The sequence below is a fragment of the Lepus europaeus genome, chromosome 2 (genome assembly GCF_033115175.1).
Source record: "Lepus europaeus isolate LE1 chromosome 2, mLepTim1.pri, whole genome shotgun sequence".
In the NCBI taxonomy this organism is placed as follows: domain Eukaryota; kingdom Metazoa; phylum Chordata; class Mammalia; order Lagomorpha; family Leporidae; genus Lepus; species Lepus europaeus.
Window position 1 is genome coordinate 154,705,066 of NC_084828.1, and position 13,996 is coordinate 154,719,061.

General features: G+C 40.5%; 1 protein-coding gene across 1 annotated transcript in view; it reads left to right on the top strand.

Moving 5' to 3' along the window:
- Positions 1-708: 708 nt before the first annotated feature.
- Positions 709-13,996, top strand: part of KCNH8 (potassium voltage-gated channel subfamily H member 8) — a 445,135-nt gene continuing 431,847 nt past the window's right edge. The window contains exon 1 of the mRNA XM_062179144.1: positions 709-784. Within this exon, the coding sequence (XP_062035128.1) occupies positions 709-784 (76 nt within the window). The remainder of the gene's footprint in view (positions 785-13,996) is intronic.

A 13,996-nucleotide genomic window follows, 5' to 3' on the forward strand; every position in this document is an offset into this window, starting at 1 on the left:
CACTGAAAGGGGGCTGCCTCCCTCCCTCGGGACCCCTGGCGGCCTTGGCTCCCTTGGACAGCGCTGCGCTGGGCGGCTTCCCCCCTCCCCAGTGCCAGGCGGAGGCCAGCTACCTGCCCCGACCTGTCTCCTCCCTCTCCAACACCACACCCACGGGACTCCGGTCTCCCGGGGAGAGGGACGGAGCGGGAACAAAGGGGTCTTTGTTCCCTGCCTCCTAGGGGGTGGGAGTCGCGCTCGCTCGCGCTTCCCGGCGCCCCTTGGAGACCCTGAGGCTCCGCGCCGCCGAGCGTCGCCCGGCTCCAGGCGCTGTCCTCCACGACCCCAGAACCTCAGGTCAGGGCGCGGTGCCCGCGGCCGCCGCGGGCGAGGGAGGGGGCGAGGCACCGCGTGGCGGCGCCTGGCGGGCACTGTCGCCCGCCGAGGGGCGGTGGGGGGTTCGGCAGCCGGCGGAGGTGGAGGGGGCGGGAGCCGGAGCTGGCTCCGGCTGAGCCCGGAGGCGCGGGGCGGGCTCGGAGAGCGCTCGCAGGGCTGCTCCCGCCGCCGCGGCGGCTGCCACGCGCCCCTCTCCTTCCCCCCCTGCGCCCCGGTGTGCCGCGCCGGGCCCCCTCCCCTGCCGTCCACACTGCCGTCCTTCTCCCTCCTCGGCACTTTCCCTGCTTCCTTCTGGACAAACTTTGATGGGGAATTCCACACCAGGCTGGAAAGATGCCGGTCATGAAAGGATTACTGGCGCCCCAGAACACCTTCCTCGACACCATCGCCACCCGTTTTGACGGAACACGTAAGTCTCACACAGGCACGAGGCGTGTTTTCTGAGGATGCTGTCTCTCGTGTGCGTTACTTCGGCGCCGGCCGTGTGGATTTCCCTGCCGTTGCCGGGGTTTCTTAGGTGCGGAGAAAGCGCCTTCCTCCCATGACTGGGTTTCCTATGAACACTTTAGACCTGTGTTCGTCGTGGGACCTGTGTTTTGGTTGGTCCTTAGGGAACTGTTTGCAGATCTAGGAGTCAAAGTGGCGGTATTGGTGCACTTGCTCTTTGTAGAGTTTCAAAGCTCCCTGGATTGTAGAGTTGGGAGCTTCGTTCCCCGAGGTCTTCCAAATAGGCACTATTGCATGATTTCCTATCTAAGTTTAAGAGATGCAGACTAGAATCAGTCTATGGGGCGCAAGCTTTCTGTAGAACTGTAAGTGCTGTACATCTGGCAGGATCTGGATAACTGGCTTTTTTAGGTAGACTAGCATAACTCTTAATTGTGAAATTAACCTAACCCTCAAAGACACTTGATTCGGGAAGGAGGAACTGGGCATTATAAAGGCTGATCTGATCAAAAGAGAAAGTTTGGCATTTTATTTTTTTGAGGGTGAATATTGTTAGACATTTGATTCGTTTAAGCTACAGTTTGAAAAAAAAAAAATGGTTTTTTGTACTGTTGCTCGCAGACTGTTGGGCGTCTTGGGCAGGTCGGTCTCTTTCAGGACCACGGTCAGGTCCCCACTCCTCCCCAGACTGAAGCTTTGTGATCCCCTGGGTCTTCTCAGGTCTAAGCCCTGTGAATAGTGTCTGTACAGCCAATGCCCTCAGTTGGTTCCACTGTGAACAGCCACAATTTTTTCCTAGCTTATTCTGCATCTCTGTGCTATCTTTCTTTCTTTTTTTTTTTTCCCTTATGCAAGATTCATTTAAGCACATCTGTTCTAAAAGCATTCTCAGTGGTTCAAGTATCATTGTTTTTAGTGTGACACTGTTCCTGGGAGTAGATATGGGAGAACACGTCTTATTCCACTTCTGCTCCTATAGCCTACATACTTACTGTGGGTATTTATGCTTTGGGTATAGTTGGGAAAGTTTGTATGAGAGACAAAGCACTTTAATTTTTTCCATTTTTATTTTTCGTATCAAGCCTCTTATGGTAGTTGCTCTGGATATTTGGTCACTTTCTTCTGTGCTTTTATCTTTAGGTTTGGCTGTTTCTGCCTTATGATATTCTAAGTGTGTCAATATGAGTGACGTGTAAGGCTATTAGATATCAAATATTAGATCTATTAGACAGAAAATAAAGACAAAAATATTGTAGAAAAAGTCCAAGTCCCTGCCTCTATGACCACCACCCAGAATCACTACAGCTGTATTCAGTCTTGTGTGATTGTGGGTACTCTATTGCCTGAACTGATCGGTTTCATCAGTTTGTTCTTGAAGTTGAACATTCAAAACCAGAGGCTCCAAACATTGATCCTGAATGCATCTATGGCAAATGAGGTAATTGGAAAATGGTAATTGCTTGTCTCATTGTCATTTAAAGTTGAATGGAGTGCAGTGTGTGCTGAAGTGTCCCAGTGAGAGCCCTGGGAATTACTGCAGATACATTTAGATGTCAGTTGCTAATGAGAGAGGCTTTAGAAGATCAGTGTGTGGCCTCTGTCTCGCACTATCCCATGGTAAGCAGAAGGACATGCAGGGAGAGATGGATGTGTGTGTGAATAGCTACACAATCATGTTAACAAAATAGAAGGTTAGATATTTTAAATCCTTATTGGGAATATAATCATCACATACCAACATTTAGAACAATAAAACATCTAAACCTCTGGTGGAGACAGACCATATTTCATCTGTGCTCCACAGGATCTGGGGGAGTCCTGGAGGGAACCAGCTTGTCTGAAATCTGACAATCAGTGAAGCAAATTTCAGAGTGATGAGTAACATAAAAGTTGATTTAGGCAAGATTTTGTTTTTAACAGCCATTGGATACCTGTCCTTCCAGGAAATCCCACCCAGTAAAGGGACTGTATTTCCATATTTCGTTTTTTAATTGCTTTTGAATTATAGAGTGATATGAGTAATCTGAATCTTAAAAGAAAATATTGTACACAATTTATAGCCAAAATTTTCTGTCTGGAATCATGGATATACAAAATCCCTAGCTAAATATTCACTTTATCATTTTATGTCATCTTTTCCTTATAGAATTTTATTCAGTATAATTACTATTATTAAAACTCTTATGATCATCTTCTGTTCCATTGAATTTTTGTAGCTGTTGTTTATTTTCTTCTGCGAGGTAAAACTATTTGCAAGTTTTAAATTCTCAAAATTGCCAGGCACATAAATAAAAGACGACACTGGAAAGAGTATAGTCAACAATTAACATGTTGGTATATTTTATATTTTATGGTCATGATAGCTTCATATTTTATTTTGTGCAATTCTGATGAAAAAAGAAATATCAAAATCAATGCCCATGGCAAACTACCACTTTGTTTAAGTTAAATCAATGTACATTCTTTTATCAGCCTTAGTCATTTATTACATAGTGGAAAATAATAAAAGATCTTAAGACATCTTCTAAACATTCTTCCAAGAAAAATTATGACCATATAGAAGCCTTTAGCATAATTTCTTATGTAGAGCAGCATAAATGAAGTTAATATATTTTCTCACCTAGTGACACCTTATTATTATTATAAGATATTTTTTCTTTTAATACTTAGGAATATTATTAATATTATTGGTCATTAATTGACACTGTTTTTCTGATATACAATATAATTTGTAAACATTATTGGAAGATAAAATCTTTTCAGGTGAAAGATTTATACAATCTGAAGAGAAACCAGCATATGGAAAATGTAGTCTTTTAATAAAACATCACCACTAAAATATATTTACTCTTGAAATATGTTCTTCTAGTTCAAGTTTCATTGAAATGTAACAAGAGAAAAACTAAGAATCTTTCAAATATGAGTCTATACACACATATGCAAATGTACCCCATGTAAGGAGAAAGAGTAACTAAAATGAATTTCTTTGAGTCATTGCATGGTGTAGCCTTTCTCACCTGGAACTCTGAAGTACACACACACACACACACAGATTTATCACCATGTCTTGTATGGAGTTCATGCCTACAAAGACTGTGTGTGTATATATGCATATCTGTTTATATATGTTTGCTGCATTAGAAAAATCTTTTTTTAGTTTCTATGAACATTAACCTGGAGAAAGGGAAAGTATAATAAAAGGACAGGGAAGTGGGTATTTGAGAAAAAGAGTTTGCCAGTACAAACACTTATCACAGGATACCATTTGAGGACACATTTTTTGAAGATATAAAACTTTCAGAGTAAGGTGTCCATTTTCAAAGATAATGATGCATTAGCCTACATTTTACAGCTATATCAAAAATTTGCCAGAATATTTCTTCCTTTTTGGGTTACTAAGACATGATTTAAGGTTTAAACAAAGTTTGTAGCCCAGTGGTGTCTGTTGATGAGATATCAGTCAAAGTATTCAAAATAATGGTGGTTATGAAACTAACTAGTATTTGCATATGTTTTATGCACTCTTATGTTCTCTGTTCAAAGTGGTCCAAGGGAATTTGTTAGAATCGGAATGTTCCTTTACAGATGCAATTCTCAATGCTTTTTCTTTTCATCTTTATATACTTTCATCAAGGCACATGGATCGCTGAATGTTAGGAACTGAAGGAGAAGAATAATGCACTCAATGATGGAGCGAGCAGAATAATAGAATAGCACACTGGAGATCTTTCTAAGTCTTTGCTGAGTTGTAGTTTGGAGAATGTCATCAAAGGCATTTAGCCAATAAAAAATAATGACTTCTATTATGTATGGACCTGTAGAAAGCTATTGCATGAATACATTAAAGGAAATATGTAGCACTTCATAGCTATTTCCCAACAAATGAAGTTTTCAAAGACCTCTTTTGTTTTTTGTTCTTTGTATGCTCTTTTATTCCTTTTTTATATCTAGGAACTTAGTTTCTATATTAGTTTTCTATTTCTGTGTAATAAATGCCACAAACTGAGTTGCTCATTGTCTCACCTTTTCTGTAGCTTAGGCATCCAGGCATAGAATTAGCTGGGTTCTCTGCTCAGGGCCTCACAAAACTATATGTATATTAAAAAAATTGTCAGCTGGAACTGTGCTGTCGTCTAAGGCCTGAAGACTTCTTCCAGCTTCATGTGATTGTTGGCAGAGCAGTGGTTTTATGCTTGAGGTCCTTGTTTTCTTTCCAGCTATCAGTCATGGACTTTTCTCAGCCCCTAGAATCTGCTCTTAGTGCTTTGCTGTGTGGGCACTTCCATGGGCTACAGTGGGCTCCCTCCCAACCAAACAGCTTGCTTATTCTGGGCCAGCAAGAATATATGCCTCGTATCTATTTATTTATCTATTTGAGAGACAGTCAGAGAGACAGAATAACAAAGTTCTCCCAGACATTGGTTTCCTCCTCAAATGCTCACAATGACCGGGACTGGGCTGCGCCAACACCAGGAGCAGGTAACTCACTCTGGGTCTCCCATATGATGGCAGGAACCCGGTTACTTAAGCCGTGAGTCTAATGGAGCAGGAAGCGGGAGTCAAGAACTAGAGCAGGGTATCAACTCCAGGCACTCCAATTTAGGCTGTACTGATTTTTTTTTTTTAATTTGAAAGGCAAAAAGAGAGAAAGGGAGAGGAATATAAAAAGAGAAAAAAAACCACTCCTTTCACTGGATCACTCCCTAAATGCCTCCAATTTCCTAGACTGAGCCAGGCAGAAATCAGGAGGTAGGAACTCCAATGGGTCTCCCATGTGGGTAGCAGGAACCCAAGTACTTGGACCATTTTCTGCCTGAGGAAGTATTACTGGGGACCTAGATTGGAAGCAGAGGCAGACTTCAATCCCAGGGATATTGATATGGGATGCAGGCATCAAAAGTAGAGAATTAACCTGCTGCACCATTACAGCCACCCCAAGGGATGCAATTACTTAACCAGTGCTTAACAGTTAGGCTAAATCAAGCCTACCCAGGATTGCCTTCCTCTTGGTGACCTCAAAGGGAACTCATTATGGATCTTAATTGCATTCATAAAATCTTTTAACTTCTGCTGAAACCATCATATTAACATATTCTGTTCACACTCAAAGGAAGGAAATTCTTATTTATTTATTTATTTATTTATTTTTTGACAGGCAGAGTGGACAGTGAGAGAGAGACAGAGAGAAAGGTCTTCCTTTTTGCCGTTGGTTCACCCCCCAATGGCTGCTGCGGCCAGTGCGCTGTGGCCAGCGTACTGCGCTGATCTGAAGCCAGGAGCCAGGTGCTTCTCCTGGTCTCCCATGCAGGTGCAGGGCCCAAGGACCTGGGCCATCCTCCACTGCACTCCCGGGCCGTAGCAGAGAGCTGGACTGGAAGAGGAGCAACCGGGACAGAATCCGGCGCCCCGACCGGGACTAGAACCCCGTGTGCCGGCGCCACAGGCGGAGGATTAGCCTAGTGAGCCACGGCGCCGGCCAGGAAGGAAATTCTACAGAATGTGTATACAAAGTGGGATTTGTGGGAGCCCACTTAACATTTTGTCTGCTACCATTGCAATGTCCTCATCATGGTTGTATTACCATACAAAGCCCAGTGGTCTCACATTTGTTCTTCTATGAAACATATTTTTGAGCACATTCTGTGATTCATGATGCAGGATATTCTGTTAATTTTATGTCCGACATATTTGGGAACATAAGGCCCAACTCACGTAACGTCTGGTGTTGGAATGCATGTAAACCTAGCGTAGGACACATTTTTCATCAGCTGTGCTGCCTATCTTTATTTTCTGATCTAGATGTAATGTGGAAGATACAGGAATATTTTCAGAACACTGTACTAATCCCAGTCTTTTCAAAGGGTGCCTCCTCTTCTAGATAAGGGGTCTGTTGGTTTGTGTAGATATTTTAGATTACACTGGATGTGGAATCAGCCCAAGAAAGCAGAATCTGCAAAGAATTGTATCCAATGCAGGTCTCTGTACTCTAAGATGCGTTAACTGTTTCCACCTTATAAGGATGAATCAGGCCTGTTTCTGGATCAACTATATGGGATGGGTTTTTGTTGTTGTCGTTGCTTATTTGTTTTTTAATCTTTCTCTCTCTCATACCTCAAACCGTGTTTCAGGTGTAAAAATCTCCCAACTATGTACTCTTTTTTTTTTTTTTTTTTTTTGACAGGCAGAGTGGATAGTGAGAGAGAGAGAGAGAGAGACAGAGAGAAAGGTCTTCCTTTTTGCCGTTGGTTCACCCTCCAATGGCCGCTGTGGCCGGCGCATCTTGCTGATCCGAAGCCAGGAGCCAGGAGCTTCTCCTGGTCTCCCATGCGGGTGCAGGGCCCAAGCACTTGGGCCATCCTCCACTGCCTTCCCGGGCCATAGCAGAAAGCTGGCTTGGAAGAGGGGCAACCGGGATAGAATCCGGCGCCCCAACTGGGACTAGAACCCGGTGTGCCGGCGCCGCAAGGTGGAGGATTAGCCTGTTAAGCCACGGTGCCGGCCTTCCCTACTATGTACTCTTGCCTCGAAGTTGGATGTGTTAAATGGGATCATATTTCTACTTAAACTTTATTCCAGGTTTGCTTAAAATGGAAAAGGAGAGAAGGGGTGGGGAGAGGAAGATAGAGAAAGAGCAAGAGAGAAAAGGAGGGAGAGAGAGAGATGGAGGGAGAGAGAGAGAGAGAAAGAATTATTTTATATTCCTTAACTTTGTAGATGATTTATTTGTCTTCCAAAAGAATTGTCATGAGCACTCTCATAACTTCCTTACAATGATCAAAATGTTTGACTTAAAGAGAATTGAGTTTCTTTTGGTGGGTGAGATATAATAATAAGTTGTGTTATATGGTCTTTAAAAAATCCTGTCATTAAATAATTGTGTGTTGACATCATTATGTAGAGAAAAATGGATGTAGAATGTGTTAAGGATGTAAATTATGCCCAGACTGCATTGCTTCTAGGCTCTGGCATTGGGCATTAGCTTTAAACCAAAGGCCATGGCGTGAGGCCTTTCCTGGCAAGAAGACTGGCAAAGAACAAAAAATGGTTTCATCCTCATTTTGAGGGTCCTGACTCACCATTTCTTTTTTTTAATATTTATTTTATTTATTTGAAAGACAGAAGAGAGGTAGAGACAGAGAGAGAGGTCTTCCATCCGCTGGTTCTCTCCCCAGATGGCTGCAATGGCCGAAGGTGGGCCGATCCGAAGCCAGGAGCCAGGAGCCTCTTCCAAGCCTTCCATGTGGGTGCAGGGCGCCCAAGGACTTGGGCCATCTTCCACTGCTTTCTCAGGCCATAGCAGAGAGCTGGATCGGAAGAGGAGCAGTCGGGGCTAGAACTGGCGCCCATATGGGATGCCAGAGCTTCAGGCCCAGGCTTTAACCAGCTGCTCCACAGCACCAGCCCCAACTATTTCTGGTATATATATATATATATATATATATATATATATATATACACACACACACACACACACACATATATATATATATATATATATATATATATATATATATATACTTCATATATTTCTTGGAGTAGCACAGAAATGTGTACTTCATTCATTCAGTTATTTCACTAATAATGTTTAATGAGCACTGATCATATAAAAATCATTATGCCAGGATCTTTTTGAAATTTCAAGCTTATCTTGTTATCAAAGGGACAAGAAAATATATGAACAAATTAGCAAATAGCATAGTGTTTTTTTTGGGAAGAAAGAAGACAGTTAAATAGGTGTCCACAAAGATTTGTGTGGGAATGATCTGGGATGGCTTCATGTACTAAATGACTTTTGGTTGAAAATCAATATTGCATTATATATAATAGGGACAAAAACAATGTCCTATTTAGTTTGCCAATTTTGGTACTACTATTCATTTAGGCTAGTCTTTAGGGAAAATAAAAAAATATTTTCGAGGATGTGAAGGGAGCAAGAGAGAGGCTAATGGATGGTTAGGTCAGACATGGAAAGTTTTTAAGGCCAATGTACTTTGTCACAGTAAGTCTTTGGAAGTCATACCTCTGTATCTTGGTAAGACCGATGGGCCATCTGTGCCTGGCTTAGAAACTCTCAACCTTCTAATACTCTACAGTCTGAAGGTAATATTAAAGGAATGTTCACCTTGAAATTAAGTTTCTTCTAATAATACCTTTATGCTCTGACAAGGGTCTCATAGAATACATTGGAATTGATGTGTTCATTTTTTTGGAATGTCTATTTTTCCCAGGGACTTAACTTTCTCTCAGGGAAGAGAAAGATTGATTTTTTTTCGCCACATAGTTGACTACTCCAGGACTGTACACAGGGCTGGGTTCTTCCATTGAATTATGCCTGTGGTGAGGAAAAAGAACTGAGGGTATGCTAGAATTCAGCCCCAGTGGAGTCAATTGAAAAAATGTCAACAAAAAAGTATATGACTGTAACTGCTGCAATGATAGTAGGTGTCATCCTGGCAATGTATGTTTGCTGATCTCATCTATATACTAAACTCCAAATCCGTTTTAGTTTAGTGGAGACTCCAAAGAAAGACAAGACTTCAATTTTCCCTTTCGAGGAGTTGATATTTAGCAGTTGGAGCAGTTGAGGTGCTTTCTCAGTAACTTGAATAATCCAATATAATTCTTGTTATATAAATTCCCTGGAAGATTTGCTTTACTTTCTTTCATAGTTGTTAAGAAAACAGTCTCTTTAAACTCTCTACACATCCTCAGACAAACCACTGATCTTTTCTAGCCTATGAAAACTGTTTATCTTATGTTTTCTGTCCCCATTTTGTGTGTCACTATCCACTCAGTTTTCCAAGTTAGAAGTCTTAGTGGGTCTTAGCTACCTACACACATAATTGCCTATCAATTCTTTGATATCTTCCTGCAGAAATGCCCTGGGTTGCCCTGCATCTCCTCTTCATTGCTTCTACTTTAATTTGGATCCTCCTTTTCTTCTTTCCACAATTGCAACCTCACTCTAAGTAGATCCCTAGAGTCCTGCTCTAGCTTCCACTCACTCCCTCAGAGTCCATTGTCTTCAGAGTGGTTTGCACTAAAAGCAACATGACCATTTGATCATGTAATGTTCTACTTAAAGGTGTCTGCTGGCTCCCTGCTACTTCTTGAATAAAACCCAAAGTCCTGAATGTCAATGGCCTCCAAGATGATACTGCAGAATCTTTTCCAGCCACTACCTCACAGACTGTAGACATATTCATCCTAAAGACTCGGTTCCTTCATTCTCCTGGGACTCCACATTTCACTTAAAGAGGAAGATGCTTTGTTGTTTCAAGGCCCACCTTCTAGGTTCCCTTCTGTGAGGCTCTGAGTAAAGTTAGCTGATATTTCCTAGAAGAGAAGCACAGATACTTTCACAAGACCATGCTCATCCCTCTACTGAGCCCTTATGTCTGCTGTATTATATTCTTACATAATTCAGAGCTCAACTAGGCCTTTATTCATCCTGTATATCCATTGCTTAGACTTGTAACAAAGTCTTTGCTCAATGAATAATTCTTTGAGAAAAAGAATTTCAAATTGCTTGAAGGCCAGGGCTATATTCTAAGCATCTTTATTTCTTTCCAGTGGTAACTGGTCTCCTTTTATTTAGTATTATGTGACTAGATTTTATTTTAAAGCATAATATTGCAGTGACTCCATCCTCTTGTTTTCACATGGCTCATGCACTGACTTCTTTTGTTAAACTCTGTCCATAATGATGACTACGATTGTAACTACATACATGTTGTGTACTGTATTGATGCTGTATCTGTTCCTTCCACAACTCAGCAACTCAGGAATGTGGAATACAGCATCAGCTCAAAAAAAAAAAAAAAAAAGAACTTTAAAAAAACTTGACATGGGATCCCAAATCCCATTAAGCCGGGTTGTAAAAATGCCATCTTAAGTGTTAAAGTGATAATATTAAGTGTTAAAGTGAACATATAGATAGGATTAAGTGTTAAAGCAATCAGATAAATAGGGTCAAGTGTCTGGTAATAATAATAGATAGAATTAAAAAGGAAGAATGTTCCAACATGGGAAGCAATCCACACAACAGTTGTTTTAAGTAGCACTCTGACCTCAGAATCAGCCCTTAATGCTTCCTAATCTGGCTAAAAGCCCACATGAGCATTTCAGGCATGGAAAGCCAAGATACTGTGGCAAAAAGTGTCCTACACGAAGGATCTCTGTGAGTGAGACCCCAGTGGAAAGAAGTGGCCATCAAAGAAGGATATATTTTCTCTAAAAGGAGGAGAGAACTTCCACTCTGCTTATGGCCTGGTTTAAATACTGTTGGAGTTTGTGGATTCAAAAGGCTTCCATAGCCTAGGCAGCTCATGTCAAGAGCCTCAGGTGATCATTGACGTCATACATAAGAGTGTTAATTGTTAAAAATCGTTAAATTAGCAACAAGAGTCACTGTGCACTAACTTCCCATGCAGGACCTCTGTCCTCAATGAGTTGTATTATGAGAGTTAACCGTAAAACTTGTTCTCAAGTAGTTTGTGTGTGTGTGTGTGTGCGCGCACACAAATTGTTCAAATCTTTCTTAGTATGGAATTGGTCTTTTGTGTACAAAGTTAATTGAAAATGAATCTTAATTGAGAATGGAACTGGCAAGGGGAGATGGAGCTGGAAGATGGGTGGTATGGTGGGAAGAATCACTATATTCCTTAAGTTGTGCTTATGAAATTTGTGTTCCTTAAATGAAATGTTTCTTTTTTGGGGAAAAACTTTATTAGAGAGGTATAGAGATGTAGCTAGAGATAGGGAAAGAGAGAGAGAGATCCAGGTCTCTTTCTATGTGTCACAAACCCACTAACTTGAGTTATCACCACCGTGTCCCAGCATCTGCATTAGCAGAATGCTGCAGTCAGCAGACACAGCTAGTGTCGAATCGGCGTATCTTTGTTTGAAGACTTTATTTGTTTATTTATTTTAAATGTAGAGTAGAGAGAGAGGGATCTTTCATCTGCACGTTCATTCCTCAAATGGCTGTACCAGCCAGATCTGGGCCAGGCCATAGCCAGCAGCCAGGACTCCATCTGGGTCTCCCATATGGGTGGCAAGGACCCAAGCACTTGGGTCATCTTTTCTGCCTTCCCTGGTGCATTAGCAGGAAGTTGGGACACTAAGAGAGCAGCCAGAACTCAAACTGGCACTTTAATATTGAATCCCAGTCTTAGAAGTGGCAGCTTAATCTGCTGCATCACAATGCAGACCTACTGCTACTACTACTACTACTACTACTACTACTACTGCTACTATTACTACTATTACTACTATTACTGTTGATGGGGGCTTCTTAACTGCTAGGCTAAAGGCTCTTTGCCAAGTACCTGCTTTTTAATTTAAAGATGACAAAACTCAGAATTCTACTTCACATTAGTCTGTGAGTTTTCTATCACACTGCTTCTAAAATGTGTTTGTATAGAAAGGGTATACAGACTGGGTTAGTCTCTAGAATCATGTCTCACTCTTCCAAAAGGAATTTATACTTTGGAGATTTTAGCCATTTCTAATTTACATGCATTTTTTTCCTTTGGACGTGTTAGTCTTTAAGAATTTATCATTTAAAGAATGTTTTAAAGTTGGTATTAAGACATATCTGGAATTGCACACCAAATTGAGTTTAGTGAAGGCATTCACTGGGCAAAGTAGTTTTTCTCCTCAAAGAAAATCTTCTGTCCATTACAAAAATAATGAAATCCATTTTGCTTGAGATTTTGATCCTTACACTTTGCTGACTTTAGTGTTTCTTTGTGAATTTTAATTGTGAGATTAATATCTTTGTGAAGAAATTCTAATTATGATGGCTGTTATAGTAGTATTATTTTGGATTCTTGCCTTGTAGGGTCATATAGAGGAAATACTTTCACCTATTTTGATTCACTTTCATTGGTGGAAATATATTCTCCAGCATCAGATACTGTTGACATCATTTAACAGAAATCGTTTATCTTTTCTCCACAATGCACTTACAGGAAGAAATAAGAGTCTAGTTCTGCAACTCTCAAATCTAATCTAAAGCTTTTTTATTCCAGGTATTCTTTTGTTCTATTAAGTCTTCTAGACAGACATCCTTATTGTATTTGTCAAGGCAAATGAGTTTCTTATTCCAGTTATTGAACTAAAGAGAACTGAGACCGAAGCAGTTATCAATCTTGTGTTATTTGATTTTCTAGAAAGAAGGATTCACATAAGAGGTTTAGATGGTATTGAAACATCAAATACCCCGTTTGATGAAAAGTAGAGTGTCCGTAAGTGTGGTGTTCTGTCTACTCCTTCAGTGGAGAGGATGATATAGAAGGTGAAATTGGACATTCCTTTAACCATAACACTAGATGAATGATTCTGGTATGATTCCATGAATTACAGAAAATAATGAGGGTCTGGGGATTGGGGCAGGAGAAAGAACTTTTGTATTGTACTAATTTCATGCAGCTTCACTTAGACTACATCTTAGACATCTGAAAATGAGCCTGGCATTCTTTTCTAACAAAACCATGTTTTCAGGCTTTAGGGAATAGAATTAAACATGTATGACTCTTGACTATTTATACAACACTCATAGCATATTTTTGGAAGATACTAATAATCATTGACATTTGTATGATATTTCAGTCTTACTGTTAGTGAAACTGAGCATAGTTTAATACATTTAAGTGCTATTTGAATTTCTTTTTTGGGCATTTGTTGTTCATAGTCATTGTTCCCTAATAGTGGAATTGTTGATATTCCCCTTTTTGATATCTTTGAGTTTTTTACAAAAGAAAAAGAATAGTTTCTTGGCAATGTGAATTGTATTTGTATGTTTCCTGAGTTTTTATTGATCTTTTGATTATTATGTAGATAAATTACTCAAATATCCTGTTGCAATTTCTAGGTTTTGCGTTATACTGAGGAAGTTGTTCCTTATTCTATAATTATGTTAAAACTCTATGTGTTCTCTAATAGTTAAATTTTCTCTTCCAGCAAAAAGTTCTATAATATGAACAATTGAGTCTGATGTAGGAATCAAAATTTATACTTTCCAGTTTCGTATCCAATATTTCTTTATTTTATTTTATTTTATTTTTTTTATTTTTGACAGGCAGAGTGGACAGTGAGAGACAGAGACAGAGAGAAAGGTCTTCCTTTTGCCGTTGGTTCACCCTCCAATGGCCACCGCGGTAGCGCGCTG